General features: G+C 53.0%; 8 protein-coding genes across 8 annotated transcripts; 5 read left to right on the top strand and 3 right to left on the bottom strand.

Moving 5' to 3' along the window:
• Positions 1 to 442: 442 nt before the first annotated feature.
• On the bottom strand, positions 443 to 1,869 carry INS49_002408 (uncharacterized protein; the record flags this gene model as incomplete). Its single annotated transcript, XM_043163221.1, has 4 exons — positions 443 to 811; positions 893 to 1,291; positions 1,547 to 1,760; positions 1,847 to 1,869. The coding sequence occupies 4 exons, from the start codon at positions 1,867 to 1,869 to the stop codon at positions 443 to 445; spliced, it is 1,005 nt and encodes a 334-aa protein (XP_043031727.1).
• A 3,748-nt stretch (positions 1,870 to 5,617) lies between these two features.
• Positions 5,618 to 6,503, top strand: INS49_002407 (uncharacterized protein; the record flags this gene model as incomplete). Its single annotated transcript, XM_043163220.1, has 5 exons — positions 5,618 to 5,701; positions 5,767 to 5,824; positions 5,925 to 6,103; positions 6,190 to 6,289; positions 6,367 to 6,503. The coding sequence occupies 5 exons, from the start codon at positions 5,618 to 5,620 to the stop codon at positions 6,501 to 6,503; spliced, it is 558 nt and encodes a 185-aa protein (XP_043031726.1).
• A 510-nt stretch (positions 6,504 to 7,013) lies between these two features.
• INS49_002406 (uncharacterized protein) lies at positions 7,014 to 7,913 on the top strand (the record flags this gene model as incomplete). Its single annotated transcript, XM_043163219.1, has 1 exon — positions 7,014 to 7,913. The coding sequence occupies one exon, from the start codon at positions 7,014 to 7,016 to the stop codon at positions 7,911 to 7,913; it is 900 nt and encodes a 299-aa protein (XP_043031725.1).
• A 142-nt stretch (positions 7,914 to 8,055) lies between these two features.
• INS49_002405 (uncharacterized protein) lies at positions 8,056 to 10,046 on the bottom strand (the record flags this gene model as incomplete). The annotated part of the gene is made up of 5 exons (XM_043163218.1): positions 8,056 to 8,578; positions 8,741 to 8,783; positions 8,844 to 9,499; positions 9,581 to 9,654; positions 9,816 to 10,046. 5 exons carry the CDS (start codon positions 10,044 to 10,046, stop codon positions 8,056 to 8,058), a joined length of 1,527 nt encoding a protein of 508 aa, XP_043031724.1.
• Positions 10,047 to 11,635: 1,589 nt separating this feature from the next.
• INS49_002404 (uncharacterized protein) lies at positions 11,636 to 13,702 on the top strand (the record flags this gene model as incomplete). Its single annotated transcript, XM_043163217.1, has 1 exon — positions 11,636 to 13,702. The coding sequence occupies one exon, from the start codon at positions 11,636 to 11,638 to the stop codon at positions 13,700 to 13,702; it is 2,067 nt and encodes a 688-aa protein (XP_043031723.1).
• A 360-nt stretch (positions 13,703 to 14,062) lies between these two features.
• INS49_002403 (uncharacterized protein) lies at positions 14,063 to 14,572 on the bottom strand (the record flags this gene model as incomplete). Its single annotated transcript, XM_043163216.1, has 3 exons — positions 14,063 to 14,207; positions 14,347 to 14,521; positions 14,569 to 14,572. The coding sequence occupies 3 exons, from the start codon at positions 14,570 to 14,572 to the stop codon at positions 14,063 to 14,065; spliced, it is 324 nt and encodes a 107-aa protein (XP_043031722.1).
• A 1,620-nt stretch (positions 14,573 to 16,192) lies between these two features.
• On the top strand, positions 16,193 to 18,118 carry INS49_002402 (uncharacterized protein; the record flags this gene model as incomplete). The annotated part of the gene is made up of 6 exons (XM_043163215.1): positions 16,193 to 16,297; positions 16,372 to 16,451; positions 16,536 to 16,548; positions 16,606 to 16,707; positions 16,765 to 17,551; positions 17,619 to 18,118. 6 exons carry the CDS (start codon positions 16,193 to 16,195, stop codon positions 18,116 to 18,118), a joined length of 1,587 nt encoding a protein of 528 aa, XP_043031721.1.
• Positions 18,119 to 21,202: 3,084 nt separating this feature from the next.
• Positions 21,203 to 23,515, top strand: INS49_002401 (uncharacterized protein; the record flags this gene model as incomplete). Its single annotated transcript, XM_043163214.1, has 4 exons — positions 21,203 to 21,821; positions 22,066 to 22,978; positions 23,088 to 23,275; positions 23,466 to 23,515. 4 exons carry the CDS (start codon positions 21,203 to 21,205, stop codon positions 23,513 to 23,515), a joined length of 1,770 nt encoding a protein of 589 aa, XP_043031720.1.
• Between the last annotated feature and the right edge of the window lie 742 nt (positions 23,516 to 24,257).

Raw genomic sequence — 24,257 nt, 5'->3', positions numbered from 1 at the left:
TCAGGTAGGTTTGATGTCGATCATAAATCCTCTCTCTCACTTCGCTCGTATTGGCATAAGTCACACCAAGTAGTTTGAAGAATGCCACACGCGCTGGGTTTCTGGAGGCCTTCGACGTGACGATGTGTAGACCTAAATCGTTTGGAATCGGAATCCCCGTCTCTATCTCGGCAAAGCATATTTTCTGGGACCCTGAGCCGGTCTGTCGAGAAATCCAGTACGTGGGATCGCCTCTACACGGAATTAGCTTCAAAGTGCGCAGGGTTGACAAAGCACTTCCTCGGCTTGTGGCCAGCCGCAAGAGTCGAGTCGCAGCCCTCGTTTGCCAGTCGTCATCGGTCTGCTCAGATTTCATTCGGGAGTCCCGTAGGTCCAAGTCTTCCTGAACCATGGTCAGAGCCTCTTGTACGCTGATTCTGTGCATACCCCAGCCTCTGAGGATTCAGACATCTTCCCTGTGATACAGTCGGGATAACCACTTCTTCGGGGTGACGTCTCTGAACAACGGCTCCCCCTTGGAATCACAGAGACAAGGATCAAGTTCTCGAAGGTCGCTGATCTTACGCAGGCTGTCTTCGCTCTGTGGCAATAGGATTGAGGCGTTGTGCAACTTGCTTTCGATCAGATTGACCAGGATCGACCAGAAGTTGTCGTATGGGTATTGCGTCTTGTTGGGTAGAAACCTCATCCAGGTGTATCGAAGGGCAGGATGCTCGCAGAACTCCAAAACCGAATGAATGAACGCATCACTAATGTGTTCAATAATGCCTTGGTTACGCGGCGATGTTGCCACTATGTCCTGTCGGTTGGCCTGAGTGACGAAGTCACTTTGAATTAGGAACTAGGGCCAGCGTTAATGTACAGTCCCCAAAAGGTACCTTATTGGTCTTACTGAGAATCCCATGTGCCGCATAGGTAGAAATGCGAAGACATCTTGGGGCTTGATAACAGGTACCGAGGCATCTGAAATGGGGAAGGCCAAAATAATTTCGGCTCCGGCGTAGGCCCTTTTGTGACCTTCTTCCTCTGAGTACGTACGGTCGTCATGCTTGGGCAAACTTTTCACAGAATGCTTGGTGACGTGATAGATCTGGGAAGTGCGTGCGACCTCTGCCCCATTGGTGACCGACTTGGTCAGTTTGATGCGCCTGGCGTCTGTCTTCGAGGCCGAGAACACGGTTGAGCTTTGGACTCTGCCGTTGTTATCAAGGAATGAAATGCGTATTTCCCTAAGATTCCGCATAAACAAGAGCACATTCTCCTGTAAGTCGTTGAACTGCTGTCGTATTGCCTGGCGTTGCAACAGCAAGTCAGTCGGATCCCCCGTGTCACTGGCATGGAGGTGTAGTGTCATTCTGGTTCTGTTTGGGGGCAGATCGTCCACATGATCCTGCCAGAAGGGATAAATCATTCCAAGGCCTGGCTCTCCTTTTCGGTGCTTGAAGTAGAAGGAAAAGTCTCCGGATTGAATGTGAACTCTCCAAGCCGCCATGAACACAGACTTAAATCCAATGCCTTTGGCCCCAATGTAGCCTCGAGCGCCAACCTTGGAGCTCCTCCCAACATCGCAGATCGCCCGCACATTCTCTTCTTTGAAGCCGTCTTCGTTGTACTCAATGATAATGCGGTCGTTATAGACCTGGAATGAAACATAGGGCGCGTGGCCTTGCTCCTGAGCTCGTGTATAGCGGTTGTCCTCGGCGTTTTGAAGCAGTTCAAAGACGAAACGAGCATTGCTAGTATAGAGATTCTTGGCCAGACTGTCCAGGAGATTAATTGAAATGGTATCAGAATGGTGCCCAGCGCAGTTGAGATGTGGCACTGAATTCGGAACATGGAAACTCACGTCATGACGGAATGCGAAAGCATCTTATCTTTTCTGACAAAAGTAGACTGTCGTCTTGACCTAAGGCCGTGATCGTATGCTCCCAGCTGTTCCCAGGTATCGTTGTCTATATTTCCAAGGTCTTCGCATATTGATTCGACTAACTTCTTCGCCTCCGCGCGGGCAGCGCCATGCCGGTAATTGACTGGTGCGTTATTTACAGACATTTGAAACGGTCTGTCCGCGAGAAACTCTGGTGTTGATACTTGGATAAGGCCCTAGGGTTTGTATTATAGATGATAATGGGAGACCCCGAGGCAAGATCAAAGTGACCAAGAGGAGCAAGGAACAATGTTTGAAGAATTGGAGGATGGGGAAGCCCAGTCTGATCCTTTTTAAGCTTTTCTTCCCATTTCACTTCTCACATTTTCCCACTTCTTTGGCCTTCAATGTTGATACACTTGCCCCTCAGGAGACCCGCCTGTAGCTGCGAATGGGGTGTGGCTGGGAACGAAGCCAGCCATTTTGCGGACAGATTGGGAGCCAAATGCAACACTCCAGTCCCATTTATCGCTCAGCTCCCCGGGCAAACATCAACCAACACGTACATATGTACCCACCCATCCTGCCGTTCATAGTATGTCCATCCGGCCACTGTCTCCAAGATGTTACAATTAAAATACAAAAATAACAAAGTGCACAATAACAAGTTGCGCAATAAACATGCTGTAGTTGCGAGAAACAGCGCTGTGCAAAAAAATGTTTTCAAATACACAATTAGGCAGACTTACCAAATCCAAATGGATCCAATGTCACTCAACCAAAACATACTAGTAATGGCAATCCGAATCCCACGCCAAGCCAGGTAAACATCATCCCGAACAGGCGCTCATCTCAGGCCGCTGAACATAGACCAGAACAGAATTGATCAAAATAGCATGGACCACATCGAGCGCGACGCGACCCCTCTACAGCCAGAACGTCGAACATCAAAGATCAAATCTAGAACATGGTATCATTCGGCTTCTCGTGGACTTCACGTCCTCCACGGTCCCGGCGCCGCTCCCGCCGTATTTCTAGCCTCGTCGGAGTTGCTCTTCAAAAGGTCTACTGTAAAACGAGAAGCTGCGCGCATTCGCACAAAATATCAACGTAATAGGTGGCCGTGCAGATGTTAACCATCCAGTGTGCTTGGCGTAGCCAAGCCCAACAAGAAAGGAGCAATGCAAAGACTTTCAGAAATTTTGGTGGCGCAGTCCTGAGTAAATCACAACCTTGGAAGGAAATTTATTCTCAGTAAATGACACAAGAAGCGTCAAGGTAATTCGAGATTCGGAAGAATTGCGCTTGTGGTACACAAGATCGATAAATAGTAGTCTGGGCGATTGAGTGCGTCGATCACAGTGTCGGGCCTGGTGCACGGGAAACTGAGCACTGTCGTTGACGATTATCATCCAAGCCAATGACGACTCTCTCCGAGCAATATGACATCTGGATTCTATGAGAGTGTAGGAGACTGCTTTCATAATCTCACTCATGACACGCCAAGGCGGCAGTTTGAAACTCAACTCAATCGAAGGGACTTGCGATCTAGATGCGCGAGCAGCGTACAATTAGCGACTCTACTCGCCTGAATTTGCCCCTGTTTTGTAGCTGACGTAGACCGCTTCAGAATTTATTTGCGCTGGGAGTGATACCGTTGGTCCTGAACCTAGGGAGTTTTCTAACTCAAGCTCAGCTTGAGTCAGCCTGCTACTCCTGGGAGATCGCTTTCCCTAAGGAGATTTATGGGTTTCGAACGCTGTGGCCCAGCATTTCACGTTGATGGCCCCGAGCCAGACACTCATGCGTAAAGGTGTCTTGGAATGTGCCATCCTGAGCAGATGGTGTCCACAGCTTTATTCCTCCCTAATATGAGATAGAAGTAGACGGCCGAAACCATTGTCAAACGCAGCATGTATAGAGTAAGCACGGGACGTCCTTGAACTTAGCTGCTGTGTCCCTATCCTCTCACTTACTTATAATCATATTGTACAAGCCGCTCCACTCATCTCAGGAAAGGTATAATCGAGTTCAAAGCTCCGTCTTTAAGCAAATTTAGAAAAATGCAGTTCCTCAACCTCTTCGCTCTTTTCATGATCACTGCCGGTGTCAGCGCCAAGTGCATCGACCGCGGTGAGACGCTGTGCGCCGGCGACTTCTCATTCAGATGTGCTATTGGTGGAGACCCCAACCAGGACCGCTGCTGTGACACTCTGGAGTGTGTTTGCGAGTCCGAAAACTGCATCGACGCCTAAATGTAAGTATCCAAACCTCACCTCGTGCGCCCCTTCGCACAATTTGCACTGACGCAAGATTGGCTCCAGAAATGGTGGGGAGTTCCCAGGACAGAATTGATGACCCAGGACAGGATTGATGAACCAATACCATGAAAAAAATGTCCGAAGCGAGCTGGGAATACAGACTCTTCTTGAATATACACAGTAATTGTTGTCTTTGGCACTTGGTCTGTCCCCACTACTTGAACCGAAATTGCGTGTGCATCAAGTCCATGCTAGTGTCCCTAGCGAGATTACAAACTATCTTCCCCCGCAAGACCTGTGACAGCCACTACACTCGACCGGCTTTAATTTTGTTAGTTCGACATGAAGTGGATGTGGGTGGAGAAGTAGAGAACATCAACTTGCACTCAAATTCTGTGGAAGAAGAAGTCCTATTATTTTGTCTCCATAAATATCCGAAGAAAAGAGGGTATTTCAGAGGGTTAGGCAGGCAGGCGATCCAATCCAACCTGATAGCGAGGGGGAGTGGATGCTCATGCTGAACTAACAAAATTATAGCCTGTAGGTTCCCAGACGGTTGTCTAGATGTCGGTAAATTTTTCTTCCAGTACTCCCAAGTAGACTAAACTGCTTTATGTTCCGTGGGCTCATGGCGAAGGGCGGTTGTCCCCCATGCGGTGTGACGAAGCCAGGCCTTCCCACTGCGATACCGAAGTACCCTTTGTATCGGTTCAGGGCTCCATGGTCTCCTCTATTTAACTTCGTACAAAAGTAGTTCTTCCTCTCGTCCCCCAGACCCTTCGGCAGACTAGGGGTCTTTAATGAGTCCTCGAAGTCACGAAGACATATCCTATACAACATCTGCTTGAGCGCACACTAGGTACTAGGCGTTGGAGCTGACCGTGATCGTTCCCAAGGCTCGAAATCTCAGAATGATATCCGATCTGTTGGCATACGTTGCACTGAATGCGTGGCCGTTGCCATCCACTCACACCTTTTACCATTCCATGAGTTGAAGATTCGCCATCTGATGTTGCCTCAGGATGAGCACAAGTCTGTTGCTCACTGTCCAATTGATTGGTGGACACGGAAGGCCCGCCCCCTGGAGGGTGCATGAAGTCCTGGTCCAAGGTTGGCGAGCAACGACGATATCAACTCGCACTCTGTGCTGCCGAATTCCGACACTACCGTTTTCGTATATTTGTCCCTCCGTCAGTCCAGAAGAAGAGCATAACAGATCACATTCTTGGTCACAATTGGTGGAGCTGGGCACGGTCAACTTCCTCCTGCCAAGACTGTCCCCGTCAACCGAGACTGAATAGATTAACTTGCTGCGGCCATTGGTGGAGAAACCCTGCTGGGCCCATAATCAGCTTCTGCCCTTACACAGTAAACCGTCCTTTCATTTACAGCTTGCGACGAGATATATGGCAGCGTCCGACAGACTCATTATTTGCCATGGTTGAGCAAATCGTCTCAGGCTCTCCGTTTTCACAGAACAGCATTCACCATGTTCGAAACCACGGTCGCTCTGCTATTGCTGCTCCCTTGCATCTCGGGACACGGCGTCCTTCAGAAGCCAGTTCCTCGTGGGGTATGTTGTGATAAAGACACCAGAAATCAGTCCCTGGCCAAACCTAACTCTACTCGCATGACTAGTCCGGTGACGCTACGGTGGCACTCTGTGGCGAGGCTGTTACGAAGAAACTCGATGATGGTATGTACATCCGATAGAAAAACCCAAGCCACCCTTTCGTTTCTTCAATCACTTCACAAGTCGTAGTCAAAGCATCATACTAACCTGGTCACGCATTCAGACCCCGCCGGCCCGATCGAGAATTCTGTCAAGGTAGCGGACGCCAATTCCAAGTGCAACCTGTATCAGTGCCGCGGTTACCAATACGAAGACAACACCGACAAAGTCCAGGTGTACGCAGCTGGTGATGTGGTGACGTTCCATGTCGACCTTGTGGCAGCTCATAAACCTGGTTGGGCGGTAAGACTAGAATATCCTTGAATCGGACTTTGCATCCTACGATGTCTCAGGGCCCATCGCATTTCCCAGGCTGACGAAGTGGGCAGAATGTCTCTGTAATCGACCTTGCTCAGAATAAAGCCATCGGTAAGCCCGTCAAGGCGTGGGATGTGTGGCCAGACAATGTTCCTGGTGGAGGAGATGATGGTAAGTCCAATCAACAATAACATCACGACCTTGTCGAACCCCAGACCGAAGCAATAATTACTCACAAGAGCTTCTAGTGGACTTCAACATTACGATCCCAGACAGCCTTGGCTCTGCATGCAACGCTGGTGGAAAATGTGCCTTGCAGTGGTTCTGGTGGTCGAACAGCAATTCTCAGACATACGAGAGTTGTGTTGATTTCTATGTGAAGTAGCTTTGGCAATGCGACAGCCTTGTATATAGGATCTCTATCAACGAGCGACGTGCTTGCGTCCTTGGCGTCGATCTTCTTCTTTCCTCTGGACAGAACAACATTTTCCTTGCCGCCCTGAAAGTCCATGTTGGACCTTAGTGCGTTTGTAGCTACAGGCAGCCTGACAGTGGTCAATGTGCATGGTCGATCAGCTTGTGTGGCAGCTGTACTTCCCCGCCCCCCAACAACCGATTTCCGGAACTTCGGACACGGTCACCCTCGCCCAGTCCCTTCTTGTGGTGCTGGGAACTTCACATGAACACATATATACGCCTACAAAGTAAACCATCTCTGCATGAATAGATTTCTCTCGTTTTTTATCTACAGTGGTCGAACAGTCCAGAGCATTTACTTTGTTCCTCCCCTCTTGAAATCGGTACTAGATAGTCGCCGCGCTCCCGATCATTCTCACCTGGCCACAGAGATTTGAAGACTACAGCTCTACCATTCTGCCAGAAATAACACGAGAGAATGACTACCGAACGCTCTCAGCTGACATCAAGGGTGATTCCCTCCATCGTTCTCGGCGACGGGGCCCCAGGGACCCTGTCGGCGCCGCCCCCGCCCCTTGCACACAAGGACGCCCGTTCTAGGGCTCTGGAGCGATTCTCGGTCGCCGACAATGCTATTGTGACGGGAGCGACAGGCGATCTCGGGTTCACTGCCTGCCGCGCCCTCCTCGAGCACGGCGCCAGCGGGCTTGTGATGTTCGACCTCGACGAGACGGAGGGTGCGGTCAAGGTCAATCAGCTCAAGGATAGCTTCCCTGAAGCCAAGGTCGAGTTCATGAAGGTCAACGTCACGGACGCGGCGAGGGTCAACGAGGCTGTCCGGGAGACGGCCAAGAAGCTTGGGTCGGTGGATGTGCTGGTGTGTTTCGCTGGTGTTGTCAGCACCGTCCACGCGGTGGATATGACCCCAGAGCAATTCCGGGTCATCGTGGATATCAACCTCACGGGCTCTTTCCTGTGCGCCCAGGCGGCTTCCCGGGTGATGATCGAGCAGAAGAAGCGAGGGAGTATCATAATGACTGCCTCGATCTCCGGTCACCGGCCCAACTATCCCCAGCCGCAAGTCAGCTACAATGTCTCCAAGGCTGGGGTCCTAGCCTTGAAGGACTCTTTAGCTGCGGAGTGGGCGGTCCACGGTATCAGGGTGAACACAATTTCTCCGGGCTACATGAACACTATTCTCAATGAGGGATCGATGCTGGACTGGCACAAGACCCAATGGTTTCACAAGCACCCCATGGGACGCATGGGCGAGCCTGAAGAGCTCATGGGGGCGATTGTTATGCTGGCCAGCAGGTCTAGCACATACATAACTGGAGAAGATATCAGGATTGATGGGGGCCAGAATCTCATGATGTGAGCTCATATAGCCATGCATACCAAGTGGTGGAAATATTCGAGTAATTCTAGATTTATTGCAATACAACGTTGACGATTGCTATGCTATCAAATTAATAAACATGCTCTCGTAAAATACGTCCCATTCAGATCAGGCGCACTCCCTACTTTGCTTTCAGCCTGTCCTCCTTCAGGATATCAGCCGCTCTCTCAGCCACAGCATAGACGGTTGATTGAATGTTTCCCGAAGGCTCGAGTGGGAAAACACTGGCATCGACAATCCGCAGATTCTTGACACCATAGACCCTGAGTCGAGTGTCAACCACGCCACCAGCACTCTGAGGACGCATGGAAGCACTCCCACTGAGATGGAACACCGAGATCTGGCGACTCCTCACGACATCTCTCGCAGACTCCAGGTCGTGCACATGACTCTGAAGTCGCTTTCCGTTGGGCTTTAGGATGCTCGAAAATGGTTCGGTACCGATCAGCTTCTCCACGAATTGAACACCACTTGCAAGAAGCTCCATGTCGATTTTCTCGGAATTGTACCGCGGATCCCAGACAGGCTTGTCTTCCACATTGGGAGATGCGATGTGACATGTGCCGCGAGAAAAAGGGTGATTGAGAAACACCATCACGGTGATGTAGTTCTCGGGCTCAGTTGGCGTGATGTAATCCGAAACACTTTGAGGTTTTTCTGGAATAGCCACTTGCGTCGGGAATAGCAATAATTGATAGGTCGGTTCATTGGTCGTTTCCAGAATATTCCTGATCACTCCTCTGTCCAATTCAGAGCATTGGCTTGACGTGGCACTTGCCGTTTTTTCGGTGTTCATTTCGAAGAACTTGCTGCGAGCCTCCATAGTGAGAATGCCGGATGAATCAGCCACTATACATTACATGGTCAGTACAGAAAATCTGAACTTGTGGTCAAGATATGAAAGCATACTTGGTACATATGCCGAGCTGATGATGCTCTGCCCCAAGGGCCCATCTTGGCTGCTTTGGTACTGAGCCACAATCGCCTTGAGCAGGTCAGGGTCTCGGAGAATGTCTCCTGAAACCACACCATCTGCAACCTCGAAGCTTTCACAGACGATGGGATGATCCTGAAGGTTTCGCCCGACGTTTCCATTCTCAACAATGACTGGAACTTCTCGCTTCGTCAATATCTCTCTGTCTCCTATTCCGGACAATTCGAGAATCTGCGGAGTCTGAAGAGCACCAGCCGCCAGCACGACCTCCAAACTGGCACGAATGGTGCGCTTGACACCATTACTGAAGCGAATCTCCACTCCTGTAGCGACTGCCTGACTGGCGCCATCATCAGATTTGTTCAGGATGACCTGGCTGACTACAGTATCTATCAGTATCGAGAGGTTTGGACGGGCTCTGACCTCTTCGGTCAGGTATGCGGATGCCGATGAGGTTCTGGTCTTCGTGACGGGTTCGATGTTCGCGGCTTGCTGAAACGCGCCCACAGCGGACCCGTTCCTTGGGTCAGCAGCCATCTTCAGACCTAGCTCCTCAAAAGCATCCATCCACGCGGAATTGTTTGGCCCAAATCCCTCGCCGACTGAGATGGCTAATGGACCTGACTCTGAACTTGAGATGTCAGGGTCATAATGGCCTTCCATTCGACATGTGTCGCTCGTAACACGAGACGGCGGATGAGTCTTTGCGAACTTTCGGAAGTATGGGGCCAGAGTCTCGAAGTTCCAGCCCTCGTTTCCAATTGTCTCCCAGGCATCAATGATGGACTTGCCAGGATACACCATCATCAAGAAATTCAGAGCAGAGCAACCTCCTAGCATTCGGCCTCTAGCTTGACTGACGATGCGGTTGTTGAGAGTTGGCTATTTTGGGTTCAACAACTGTGAGATCGGGCTGTTACGCATGAAGCAAGGAGCAGTTGACCAACCTGTGGAACTGAGAGGAAATTCCAATCATATTCATCTTTGCCGTATAAAGCCCCCAACAGGCCTGGTGTCATGACAAAGGGGTCTTTGGTCTTGTCCCCGCCTGCCTCGATAACGAGCACAGAGACATCGGCATCTTCACTCAAGCGAGAAGCGACCACGAGGCCGGCAGTACCACCGCCGACAATGATGTAGTCGTACACATCATCATCCTCCGAGTGTCGTTCGGCCATCCTGCTCGTCGAAACAAGTAGTTTGGTCACAGAAGCCGGCGTCGAGCTGAGGAAGGGCGAGAAGAGATAACAAGCGAGAGGATTATCAAAAAAACCGAATCGGTCAGCAGTTATACCTGTGGGGTTTTGTGTGAGCTGAAAAGGCGCATGATCTCGGCCACCGAGCAGCCTTCTGCTCTAGCATGCATGTGTGGGTACAAAGATGCCAGCGGCTTAGATTCCACCTGTCAGCCCCGAGTGTGTGCCTGCGTAGATATGATAACTAAATTTCTGCATAATTTTGGAATACCAGATGCCTAAAGCAGTAAAGTGCGAGTCCACGGCACAAGGCTTGATCCGTAGATCGGTAGGCAAGGAGAAATGGCGCTCGTCGTTCCGCTCGACCCTGAATTGTGGAACATTTACCCTGTGCACCAGCGGGGACCTGTTGTGTTGTTCGAGACCTGAACCGAGAAATGCAGACGCCCAGAACAAATTCAGGCTGCCTAAGAGCACATCTGGTATAGGACATGCCATACAGCTGCATTGATGCGATTCCACACTTGTTGCCGAGAACAACTGTGGGAACCAGAAAATAGCTGCCCAAATCGTCTGGGATTTTTCATGCCTTCCAGTTAGTTGACGGGCGAAGCAATATATGTGGTTGCAATGAGGTGGCGTCAAATGTCTGCGTACAGTCAGATCACCGCGATGTGGAATCAAAGAATGGTGCTGTGAGGTAACGAAGCCGAGAAGTTATCACAATGGGCAATCAGGACTTGGGGGGTGCCACCTGAGTACGGAGATCTTTCACAAGACGTCTTTTCTGATACCCTCCTCACTTATCCCTGTGACTGGCTATAACCGCTTTTGCAATATCGCAGGTATTGTGTCAAGATGTTTTCAACCTTGAGAGTGCCATATTCTTAACGGCAAATGAGAAGAACAGAGCCAACCCACGCCATTATCTCCGAATTCACCACCGTTTCATTTGATTATAAACGTTACTTCAGTGGTGGTAGTCGACAAACTCTATGTATTCAGGGGCCATGATCAGTCAGAGTCGAGCAATAATTATGAAGCATGGTGGTAGGAAAAGTCCCATTGGGGTGGGCGATGGTGGGTTGAGACTCGAGTGCGAGGACACAGGATCCCTACCGTAGGCGTAGTGGTGTACCTAGGGAGGTATGATCCCGTCAATGGCCCGTGCTCCTACCGGCTCTGAGCGGGTCCGGGGACAGCACTGGAGCCTGGACAGGGGTGGGTTACACCTCACCTCACCCAGCTGCTAGCACATGCCAGCTGCCTTGAGCTTGTGACCACACTTTTCGAGTGGGTGGCAGCTTCTCCAACACAACCCGACCCTCCTACTGACTTGCTCAACTGGACAGTCAGGTCTCTCCCGTTGTTGCTCCACGTCGACTGTGATTTTCTGTGCTGTTTTCGTCTCCGCTTCTCTTTCAGGTCATCAAATGGGCTATTAATTCGCCATCAATGTGCCTGTAGAACTTGGCCAAGCGAGTCGCCCTCGACAGCTCGCAGAAGCGGAGGCAACAAGCCGACAGTAAATCGATGATTGCACCTCGCTGAGAACACAAAGCAGCATAATTATGGCGTCTAAATCTTCATTCCTCCCACGCCTTTCCCTCTCGCGCACCGACAACTCCTCCGTCCTGCCCTTTCACAACAGCACGTCTCGATATCCCGCCCTCCGAAATCAGCACAGCGAATACGACCTGGACGAGCTGTCACCACAAGCAGAACGAGATGGTCTCCTCCCCCACGCATTTGACGGGTCCGTCCCGGCTAGCATGTCCTCGAACCGCAAACCCACCGGGGCCTTGAATCGTCGGCCCTCCAATTCCTCCTCCGGCGGCTCGACCGATGCGAAAATCCGAAAGGAGAGGGGTCCCGGCAGGGTCATGTTTGCCGGCCCACCTCCTCCTATCGCCATGTCGAGGGTCTTGTACCGTGACGCCGAGGCACACTATGACGATGGCGAGGAGGAGGAGGTGCAGGCCGGCGCGGCTTCCTGGCTTCCTGGCAGCGCGCGAAAGGCCATCAGGAGCGTCATGTGGGATCGGTCAGCCGTCGATCCTCCGCGCCGTCCTGACGAGACACCGGTTGCCTACGATCGCAATTCCGTATGGCGTAGCCTACAGCGGCGTGAGCGTGCCATTGTGCAGGATGTGCAGCAATTCCTGCAGATCCAGGAGGACGTCCTGACACGTGTCCGGTCGGGCGATGACGGCGATGAGCATAGTAGTGGGAGTGCCACCCCCACAAGTGCGAGTGTCTCTTCGTCGCGGCGGCTTCAACGGTCAATAATCGAGCCTGTCACGCGTTCGGGGCCAGGCGGAGAGATCATCCCTGTGCGCCAGCCCCGGCGAAAGAAGGCCGGGATCAGTGATGCAAGAAAAGGGATCGCGGGAAGCATGGCGCAGCTGGCCAACTTGAAGGTTGAGGAAGACGCATCGATCCTGAGCGCCCTCTCCACGCGGAAACAAGCCATTGCAAAGTTGCGCAAGCTGTCCACAAAACACGACGACATCTCGGAGGAGCTGTCCGCCCTGGAGACAGACGAGGCAGAGCCACTTGCCAGGGAGCTCGAAGAGCTGGGCAGTGAACACAGGGGCGTGTGCTCCGAGATCGAGGAGCTGCAGAAGAGACTCACCGAACTAAGAACGAGACGGCGTTACTTGGAGCGCAGAATGGACGGTGTAAAGAACCGCCGAGAGGCCGGGTTGAGTGGCTATAAGAACGCGCTGAAGGAAGTTGAAGACACTACGAGTAGCTTCCTCGCGCGACCGCCAGTGAAGCCTCTGGATGTGGAGGCACTGGCTGACAGCACTAACACGGAAGAGCCGAGGTCGACGCCCGGAGGCGTCGAGTTTATGCATCTTCGTCCTGAGCGCCGGACAATCGACATGGCCCGCGAATGGTGGGAAAATGAGATCGGTATTTTGGAGAAGCGCAAGAAACAGGTAGACACCGAGCGAGCAGCCCTGGATGAGGGCGGCCGGGTCTGGGAAGAAGTCGTTGGGCTTGTCCTGGACTTTGAGGCAGGTCTCCGGAAGTTGATGACCGGAGTAATGGCATCATCAGTCCACTCCGGAAAGGGCAAAGACCGTGAGCTTCCGCCAAAGGAGACCATTCTGAAGCTACAGTATGAAAAGATCAACACTGTAGTGATAGGTTTGGAACAACGGCTGCGCATTGCAGAAGACAAGGGCTGGAATCTACTCATCGCAGCCATCGGTGCGGAGCTCGAGGCTTTCAAGCAGGCCCAGAAGATCAACAGGGATATGCTCAAGGAGTCGGGCATCCTGGTCGATGATCCGGCCCCGAGTGAGATGCCGAGGGAGAACTCCGGTATAACTGCGAGCACCAACAACTCCTTTCACACTGTCAACGGCGGCAGCGCCAACCTGAAGGATCTCCAGGAGCAGCTTCTGGATCTACCAAATAACCGTGAGGACGAAAAGACCGACGAAAGCGATAACGAGGTCCCCGCGGACTTGTTAGTCACGCAAGCGGACAGCCACGAAGGGGAACAAGACCAGGACGACGCGCGCAATGTAGACGGGGCGAATGAGGCTCCTTTGCTGGACCGCGAGAGCAGTGACAACGAGGTGCCGCCCGAGTTCCTCGTCGAGCACCATGATGGTAGGGAATGATCAGTACGATGACTTTACGATGTTCGTTATTCGGCTGGCAGAGGCGTTAGACGGCGTAGTTGGACTTGTCGGATATACCCACATCATTGTTTTGTTATGGATAGCACGTAGATTTAACATGCGGAGTTCAATTAAATGACAGTCAACACAGCAAGGAAAGCGGAGATGGTCTCCTGCCATAATATTTCCAAGTAGTGACTTTTCATCAGCTGTTGTGAAAGAAGACAAATACCAGACGCCAACCCTTGTAAGCCCCCAAGACCACCCGAAAATAGGTGTGGTCGTCGTTGCGCTGACTAGACGATCTCATCGAGCCAGTATGCATTATTCTCGTAGCTGCGCTGTTGTCGCCCCTGATATCTACCTGTTCCGCTCGAACCAGCCGCTCTGGCCGGCGGTCACAACAGCCCAGTCCATAGCCGTCTCGCCGACGGCCAGGTACCGGCTAACCCACTTCTGTGTCTCGTTGCTATCACCTGCAATCTTCTCGGACTTGAAACTAGGCCTAGGAATCCCCAGCATGGGGTGGGAGTTAGCCTTTGTGGTCGCCCTGTGTGTATTCCCCCATCCGGCTCGGCTGCTGCAGATGGGTGGCTCCTTTCTTCTTCGGAGTCGCGGTATAGGATATGATGGTCTTCACTCACGTCAAGCCGGTAGAGCGTCGGATTCCGGCGAGGATGGTCGAGACTGTGGGGAAGGCAGAGGGGTCAGCCGAAACTGTCGCGACGGCGGCGAGGTATATTGTTGCTTGAGAGTAAGACCTACTGAGGATGGCATCGACGCCATAGTGGACAAGTCTTCCCAGCTTCGACCACAACCCTAATGTCAGCAAATCGAGGAGCTGGAGAGATGTTGTTGTTTAGCACCCATGGCGCATGTGACGATGCATGGATGGCCGACCATTGGGCAGGGAGGGGGAGGGAAGATCCATCGATGGGGATTCTGGGGCGCGCGAGGGGAGGGGGGGAGACCCACAACCATCTTGACGTGGCTTCTGTCTTGACTCTTGTTCGCTCGAGGGGTTCGGGCACAGGGTGAGGCACAGGAGGAGCGAGCCTTGGGATGATACGCCTGAGGGGGATGGGACGCAGGGCGGGCGAGAGGGTGGCCTGTTCTGGCTTTGGCTCTGGTGTCGGTGTTTCTGCCGGAGTTATCGTTACTCAGGACAAGAGGTCTGGATGGATGCTCGTGTCAGGTCCGGATGGCTCTGTCCATATGCCGCCGTGTCGAGTCGTTGATGCCAAGGGCAGAAGCCAGGAGGCACGAGACCCTTGCAGAGGCAGGACTGCAAGCAGGAACCCCCGGCAGCTTCCGAAACCGCGGCAGAGCATCCGCGTGCACAGCTGGCGGCCAGACAGGCGGATCTGCGCAGGTACGGGAGTACATGCCGGCCCAGGCGGGGATTATATAATGACAGCTGGGTGTTGTACAAGCACACAGTACCGTAATCAGTACTTCTACATCCCAGCTTATCACCGGCAGGCGTGGGTTATCGAGGCCTGGTGATTGGCGAGGGGGAGCTTCGTCCCCTAGCCCCGATTATTTTGGGGAGGAGGGGTCGCGACCTGCAGCAGCTGGGTGCTGGGCAAGCAGTGGGATGTGGCATTTTTGGGGGGCGGGATTTTGGGGGGACATGAGTCTGACACCCGCTGGCATGGCATGTTGAGATGGAAGCCCGCTCCAGGCCCGTACCGGAAGCAACGTTGAGGGACTTTTTTTTTTTTCTCTGTGCATTTTTTCCAACAGCTCCCAGCTCCCAGCCGAGACAAGCCAAGCAATCGCAGGATTTCTAAACTCGGCCGCCCATCTGTTAATAATAACTCGCTCTCGCCTCTTCCCACTCGAGCTCTGAGACCCAGCTCCTCGACACTTCTCATTCCCAAACCTTACATTCGACAGCCGCGTGTTGAAGCCAGAAAAAGGTGAGCTGATTCTCCAGTTATTGCCGCTGCCCCTTGGACCTGGGACTGCCGGATCAGCCGTGGATGACGTTGGCCTGCGACTGTTGAGGCTCGCGGGCTGTGGGCTGTGCAGCAGGTCTGGACCCCGCCAAACGCCCCGACAGCCTGTGCTGCGTGGTGTGACGGTGGCAGCATTCCCGAGACAGCTTTTTTCCTCGCCGATATAGAGGCTGCCCATAACCCACCCAGTCCTCCCTGCCTTCTCATCTTCTGGGTCGCCATCTCCTTTTCTACCACTCGGACCCTTACCGAGCACAATAAATAAGTTACGGGACAAGGCTGACATTTAAGAGCCTTGCTGCACCAGACAAGAAACCATATCGGACCTCCGTTTCCCGCTCTCGACTCAGCTGTTGACCCAAGATACCAACCAATATCCCGCAACCCCGAACCAATCTCTGAAAAAAAAAAAAGTCAGCACCTCACCTACCAACTTACTTCTACTCCTGCCACCTCGCCCTTCTTTTGCACTTCCACCTAGAGATTCCTCGATCCTAACTCAAGTAATTCCATCAGCCCTACTCACAAGATGGCCACCGCTCTTGACCACCTCGCCCTTGGTGGCAGAATCGACTGGCTCGCCTCGCTCGACACTGCCTTCCAGCCCGCCCAGAACTACCGCCGAACATCCATTGTAAGACCCCACGATACAGGAAAGACTGCGCTGTGTGATGGTTTTCGAAACTAATCATCAATCCGCGCGATCAGATCTGCACGGTTGGTCCCAAGAGCAACTCCGTCGAGGTCCTGAACAAGCTCCGAAATGCGGGTCTTAACGTGGTCCGAATGTAAGCTTGCTCCAGCTCCAGCTCCAGCTCCAGCTACAGACCCAACTACCTCCGTGCTTCTGAATGCTAACGCGAGACTCACAGGAACTTCTCGCACGTATGTCTTCGACACTTGTCCATGTACCCAAGACACAAGTAGCTGACAACCTTGTAGGGCGAGTACGAGTACCACCAGTCTGTCATTGACAATGCTCGCGCTGCCGAGAAGTCCCAGCCCGGCCGTCAGGTCGCCATTGCCCTCGACACCAAGGGACCTGTATGTGAAGCTCCGCCAGGATCATAGGAAATCAAAGACTTACCATGTCGTGAATAGGAAATCCGAACCGGAAACACAACGGGAGATGCCGACCTTCCCATCTCGGCCGGCACCGAGATGAACTTCACAACCGACGACAAGTACAAGACGGCATGCGACACCGAGAACATGTATGTTGACTACAAGAACATCACCAAGGTCATCCAGAAGGGCCGTACCATCTATGTCGACGACGGTATCCTGGCATTCGAGGTGCTGGACATCGTTGACGACAAGACCCTCCGTGTCCGATGCAAGAACAACGGCTTCATCTCCTCAAGAAAGGGTGTCAACCTGCCCAACACCGACGTCGATCTTCCTGCCCTTTCCGAGAAGGACAAGAACGACCTGCGCTTCGGTGTCAAGAACAACGTCGACATGGTCTTCGCCTCGTTCATCAGACGGGGTGAGGACATCAAGTCCATCCGGGAGGTCCTCGGCGAGCAGGGCAAGCACATCCAGATCATCGCCAAGATCGAGAACCGACAAGGTCTGAACAACTTTGCCGAGATCCTCAAGGAGACTGATGGTGTCATGGTTGCCCGTGGTGACCTGGGTATCGAGATCCCCGCCGCCGAGGTGTTCGCCGCCCAGAAGAAGATGATCGCCATGTGCAACATCGCTGGCAAGCCCGTCATCTGCGCCACCCAGATGCTCGAGAGCATGATCAAGAACCCCCGGCCCACCCGTGCCGAGATCAGCGACGTCGGCAACGCCGTCACTGACGGTGCAGACTGCGTCATGCTGTCTGGTGAGACCGCCAAGGGCTCCTACCCATGCGAGGCCGTCTATGAGATGAGCGAAGGTATGTTGCCCCCACACCCCAATATCGAAACTTCGATGAAGGCGTTGGTGCTAATAGACTGTCACAGCTTGCCTCAAGGCCGAGAACACCATCCCATACGTCTCCCACTTCGAGGAGTTGTGCTCACAGATCAAGCGCCCCATCAGCGTCGTCGAGTCTTGCGCCATGTCTGCCGTGCGGGCATCGCTGGACCTGAACGCCGGTGGTATCATCGTCCTTTCCACCTCGGGCGAATCCGCTCGTCTGCTCTCCAAGTACCGCCCCGTGTGCCCCATCTTCATGGTGACCCGCAACGCCAGCGCCTCCCGGTATGCTCACCTGTACCGTGGCGTGTACCCATTCCACTTCCCCGAGGAAAAGCCCGACTTCTCCAAGGTTAACTGGCAGGAGGATGTCGACCGCCGTATCAAGTGGGCCGTGGCGAGGGCTAAGGAGCTCAACGTCCTGTCCAAGAACGACACCGTTGTCGTCGTTCAGGGATGGAAGGGCGGCATGGGTAACACCAACACCCTGCGGATCGTCAAGGCCGACACTGAGGACCTTGGCATCGGCAAGCTTGAGGGCTAATGGTCAACTGTTGTCCGGGATGGGTTTTCTATTGCAGTGGATGTTCTTGGGTGCAAAAAAAAAAACAGGAGCCGTCCGCGTTGCACAAAGAGCGTGCCGCACATGGTATGAGGCTGTATGCTTTTATGAGGGATACATCGGATAGACTTTGGCAGTATGAAATGGAATGAAAAAAAAAATAGAATTCATGACCACCTCTTGTCTCCAGTGATAGCACACTCAGCTGGTCGTCCCATGGGGTTTGTCAGCCGCATAGCATGTGAGATGATGTTTCTTGCACGTCCGTATGCATTGGAGCCGACTTGATGCGGAGAGCAAGAGGAGGTTTCCCGACCTAGGATTCACCCAAGGTTCAAAAGAGAGGTCCAAAGGATGCAGCCAAGGACTGAAAAGCACGATGAGGGTCTCCCGTCTCATATATTGCCGACCCGGGCGAGTGGGAGCGAGCTTTTGACCTCGGCACATCCCTCCGTTCCTGCCCGAGAAGTCTCCATCTTGGCTTTTGCGTGACTCCTGCCCTGCCTATCACTGCAATTTTTGGGCCGAATGCGTTAATGATTTTTCCATTCCTGTCTGAGCACTTTTCCCTGAAATAACATGGGAATTTGTGGTATTTCCCATGGCTGCTCGGTATCGGGTTTTCCGACTTTCTGTGGGTGGGTGGACCGTTGGTGAGAGACGCTTTGGGACCTTCCCCCCCCCCCCCCCCCCCCCAACCGGCACCAAAACCCTGCCAAACCACGCTACCCTCAATCAAACGGAGAATCTAGGGTCTAACCCTCAGGACTTTGCTCCACGGGGAAAACCATCAAGTTTGAAAGTCAACGTCGCACACTGGTATTTGGGTGCGTCCCTGACTCTGCATGTGCATGCATGCATCTCATGCGGGATAGAAGCTTAGATAAATCTTGGGGCTGGTGACGACAAGAGTTCTCATGCCCACGGCGACTGAGTTTGGGGTCCGTGATGGATCCATCATCCCCATCACTGATTATCTTCGGGGTGCCGCTCCTAGCCTACACTGCATGTGCCTGCTGACAGTCTGGACTTTTTTAGGTCAACATTTGAATACTGACCGCTGTATTTCTTCCCCAAGTAAGCCAGAGTGTACCAGATGTTGGCTCACAATGTGACGATTGCAAACGCTTCACACCTCGAATTGCCCCTAGCCGTGTGTTTTGGGCCGGTAGCAGTGTGGCCATCAGCTCGTTTCCCTCTAAAGATGGCTGGTGCAGTGTTGTCTATATACACCGTTTGCTCCGCTCAGACCGCCTGGTCTAGATACAAGCTAGGAAAGGTTTAGTGGCCAGCACTCTGAGTTATTTGGTCTTGTAATTACTGCGTAGTATCCTATGTCTTGCTCACCTTCGTGTTGCATGTGGCATTACTCCACTTATCTGTCATGTATTCCTTCTCACTCGGGCATTTGGGGACCCCTTCTCTTACCCAATTTTACTACCGTCTGATGACCTGGGCTTTACTTTCAACACAACATCAGATGCGCGCCCGCCTGGGCAGCTCCACGTTGTTGTCATGCTGATGCCGCCGGGCGTTGAAAGCACATACACAAGGAGCCTATCTGATTGGGACTTGCTCATTGTCACACCAATTCTCACTGTCACATCACTTGACAGATGACTCGAAGCCAGCAGAAAGCCACGCAAGGACGGAACTGTTGTAATTGGCCACGTGACAATGTAGATCCAAGCCCTCAGGAATGTTGTATCACGTCGGTCAGAGGATGATGTTACAGGTTCTTGCTTCTGCCATTTGATGGCAACTCACACACCCCGCCGTTAGTTGTGCGCGCACCCCGGACGTGATACCTATATAGGACTTATCTTATTCCTCCAACGACTCCTCATCTTTATAGCAGTCCGACTCCCGGCATCCCAGGGTCTTTCCGGGTTAGTGGCGTATGGGATCGACCTGACATTGGTTGTCATGAGGCAACGAAACCACCTGCATGGTGGGCCAGTCAAGAGCCTTTGACCGTGTCAGCTGGCCAAGACATGCTTACCTAGGCACGTCCGTTTCAGGCGGATGGACACACCTGCCCGCACACACACAAGTCCTGGACCCCAAAAGTGAGACAGCCACCCGGGGCCCGGAGATGACGGACGCCCCGACAAGTCCAGGTTCAAATGCCGGGCCGGAGGCCATAATTATGCAGCGAGTTATGCAGTGGCTGGAACGGGATTCGGCACTGATGCGCAACCACAACTAGTAGCTTGTGCAAGAACGAGTAGTTGTGCGCGAGGAAGGGTGGCAGGCGTAGAGCAAGGGGGCGGTTGCCCGGCAGCCGGAATGCACCAAAAACCGCCCGTAGCTACGTACCAGAATCAATGCCACGCAATACTTCCATTTATTTATCCACCACAACCATAACCATTATCTAAAACATTAACATCATTAGAATCAGAAACTTATTATGCACATCTTTTTGTAATTAGAGTTAAGCACATACTATTTGGTTGTTGAGTAATTCGGGTTGTAATGTGAAGAGTTTTGGTGAGGTTTGGGGTTACGGTCGGTTTTTTGTGCATTCCGGCTGCCCGGGTGGTGTGAGGCGGGGACGGGGTTCCGTATTCTCATTCCCTACTCAGTCTCAGGGCACCGACCATTTTCTGTCGCATTCCCATTTAGTTGATGCATTCTCCTGCCGAAGCTGGCGTTGAATCCCGTTCCGTTGTGGAATTGGCACATAGGCTGATTTCTCGCCCAAAGTTGACGCGACACCTCTTCGATCGCGGTCAAACCTCAGGTCGCCGATGAGCTTTCTACAGTCAGATTGTTTGCGCCAAACAATCCTTGAACCAGCCACAGCCACAATCGGACGCACAGTGCCACGCGGCTGGATTAAGGTCTCGGAAGTGCCCACCAAGCTGGGGTAGGACCTGGAGAGACGGGGCCAACACTCTGGGGAGAGCTAAGCTTCCTGGAGCGAACCACTCAATACTTCGTGAGCTTCTAAGGATTCCCATAATCAGATTACCCAACTCAATTCGCATTTGCATAGCATCGCAAAATCGCCGCCACCATGGCTAACAGGGTCAAAAGTGATCTCAGGGGTTGTCGCACCCGATGGCTGGTGCAGAACACAGCGACTCAGGCTCACACGATGGGGCCGTGGCAGACCACCACACCACATCGAGCACCACGGAGACCGAGAACGAGAAGCACAATGAGCTAGCACACGACGACCCGGACCGGGAAAAGAAAATCGAAGCAGCCCTAGCAGAAGGCCACGACGCAGACATCCCCTCTAATATCGGCTACCTGCTTGACGAGCGGGGCGAGCTGAAGAGGCAGCGCTCCATCGCCGAGCAGGCGAACCTCGCGCTGGCCAAGAGCAGGAGCAACGCGTCCCACCACACCGGCACCGGCGACCTCGAGAAGGGCGTCACTCCAGACGGCGAGGGCAAGGATGCCCATGCGGCCGTCGAGGGCGAGAGTGACCCGAACATTGTCTGGTGGGACGGGCCCGACGACCCGGAGAACCCAATGAACTGGCCCAGCTGGCGCAAGGTGCTCACCTGCACCATCATCTCGTTCCTGACTTTCGTCACGCCGCTCGCGTCCTCCATCTTTGCGCCCGGGATCCCGGACCTCATGGCCGATTTCAAATCCGACAGCAAATTGCTGGCCTCTTTCGTCGTGTCCGTCTATGTCCTGGGCTTTGCCTTGGGACCGTTGGTTATGGGTTCGTAATTTCCTGTGCTTGTCTTACCCGGTTTCGTTTATTGAGAAGACTTTTGGCCTACTCTCAAATGTCTCATTAGCCGGTATGCTTAAGAGGCATGCCCTTTGCGCACCACACGTTCTACAAGCTATGTCCTGGTGACAAACAGGCGTATTAACAACGACCTGAGGGGGCGGGGGTTCACAAGAGGAGCTTGCATGAACATCAGATTGGAGAGTGGAACTTTTACTAACCAAGCTTTTAGCACCTATGAGTGAGCTTTATGGGAGGAGCATAGTGTATCATGTCAGCAACGTGGGCTTCGTCGCCTTCCTGGTCGCCTGCGCGCTTGCCCCAGATCTGAACAGCCTTGTCGTCTTCCGGTTTTTCTGCGGCTGCTTCGGCGCCAGCCCACTGACCAACGGCGGCGGCTCCATCGCGGACATAATCCGACAGGAAAAGCGAGGCAGCGCCATGGCCGCGTTCAGTATCGGCCCCCTTCTCGGCCCCATCATCGGCCCCGTCGCGGGCGGCTTCTTGACTGAGGCTAAAGGCTGGCGTTGGATCTTCTGGGTGCTGGCCATGGTTGCTGGCGCGGTGACGGTGGCCATGCTCCTACTTATGCGCGAGACATATGCCCCCGTGATCTTGCAGAGGAGGACCAAGAAGTTACGCAAGGAGACGGGCAACGAGCTGCTGCGGTCGAAGCTCGACATCGGGTTGTCCCCGCGGGACCATTTCAACCGCGGTATCATTAGGCCGTTGAAGATGCTCATCCGGTCACCTATTGTTGCTCTCTTGGCGATGTACATCGCCGTGGTCTATGGGTATCTTTACTTGTTGTTCACGTCCATGACGCAAGTCTTCCAGGAGACGTACCACTTTAGCACCAGCATCACCGGCCTGGTCTTCCTTGGAATGGGTGTTGGTTCTATGTCAGGGCTGGCCTATTTCTCGGCTACTTCCGATCGCTATATTCAGAAGATGTCGAAGATAGAAGGCAAGGGGATGAAGCCAGAATATCGTCTGAAACAGTTGCCAGTTGGTACTTTCTTGCTCCCAGGTGGCTTCTTCATCTATGGATGGACGGCGCAATATCACGTCCACTGGATCGTTCCTATAATAGGGACTAGTATTATCGGGATGGGCAATATCATCATTTTCATGAGCTTACAGCTGTGAGACAACCACCTCCCCCCCCCCAAACTTTCCCCAAAGAAACAAAAACGCGCCTGCACTGAGATTATTATACCACGAGGCCAAAGCTAACTCTAATCCTTCCAACAGATATCTTGTCGATGCTTTCACCGTGTTCGCCGCCAGCTCACTCGCCGCCAACACCGTGGTCCGTTCCGTAGCAGGTGCCGTACTGCCGTTGGCGGGACTGTCCATGTACGACGCTCTTGGTTTGGGATGGGGCAACAGCCTGCTGGGTTTCATTGCCTTGACGCTGGCTCCACTGCCATTCTGGATCAGTAAGTTACTTCCGGATACGAGTTCAACCCTCTCTCAAGCAGAAGTCTCTGTCATCTTCTGTGGCCTACGCCTCAAGTAAGGTTTTGTCAGACTGCAGATTTGAGACACATGTGCTCACACCATGGCCATTCTCCCCATATCCATTTGAGACTCTTTCGGTTCTTTGATGGCTGACTTGAAATGCTGCAGTGGCCAAGGGAGAGTGGCTGAGGACAAAGTATGCTCTCAAAGATTTGTAGACGGATTGGCATTTTCTGATCGTTGGGTTTCTGCATATCGGGACTAGGACATAACTATCATACAGTCTGGCACGGAAAGCGTCGCATGCAGCGTATTGACCGTTGCTCTTGGCATTTTCATTTGGAGATGTGGCCCGCTGACTGGCCCATTAGTATATTTTTGTTAATTACCGTCTGTCCCGGGGTTCTCGTGCACAGCTGGTTCTCGTGCACAGCTGTGGGACTAGAAAGGCAATTATTTGCATCCGGTTAGAGATTACTTGGAAGATTGATAATCATTGGAGTTTGTTCTTTCCCTACTGTCACTATCAAGGGTTTCAGGAGCCGCCGTCGCATCGAACCGCCGCGCCTGCATCCGAGTGATGGATTCGTCTATTCCCGCCGGCTTGTCGGAGGTCAAAGTTGCCAGACTCGGCAGAGGAACTGTTGTCTCGTCTCAACCATCGGCCGGCCAATCTGCCTTGGTAGATAGCATACCCATTATTGGAGTCGAGACTGAGCACCCCTGCATCAAGAACCCCCCGATTGTTTCTGTATTGTTTCTCCCATCTGCACAATGTTTCCAGCCAATTGGGTCAAAACCCCACAGGGCGCTTGTTGTCAGATCTGTGAAGGGCTCTGGAGCCCGTCTGCGCGGTGTGGGGGAACAAGTTTCACAGGTACCTGTGTTCTGTTTCAAGATCGCCCCTCTCGGCGGCCAGGTTCCCATGAAGAGCCGGGGCTGCCGGGGCTGCCGGGGATA

The sequence above is a fragment of the Diaporthe citri genome (genome assembly GCF_014595645.1).
Source record: "Diaporthe citri strain NFHF-8-4 chromosome Unknown scaffold_1, whole genome shotgun sequence".
Taxonomy (NCBI): Eukaryota; Fungi; Ascomycota; class Sordariomycetes; order Diaporthales; family Diaporthaceae; genus Diaporthe; species Diaporthe citri.
The sequence above is the reverse complement of the archived record's forward strand: the minus strand, read 5'-3'. Positions and strand labels throughout refer to the sequence as shown.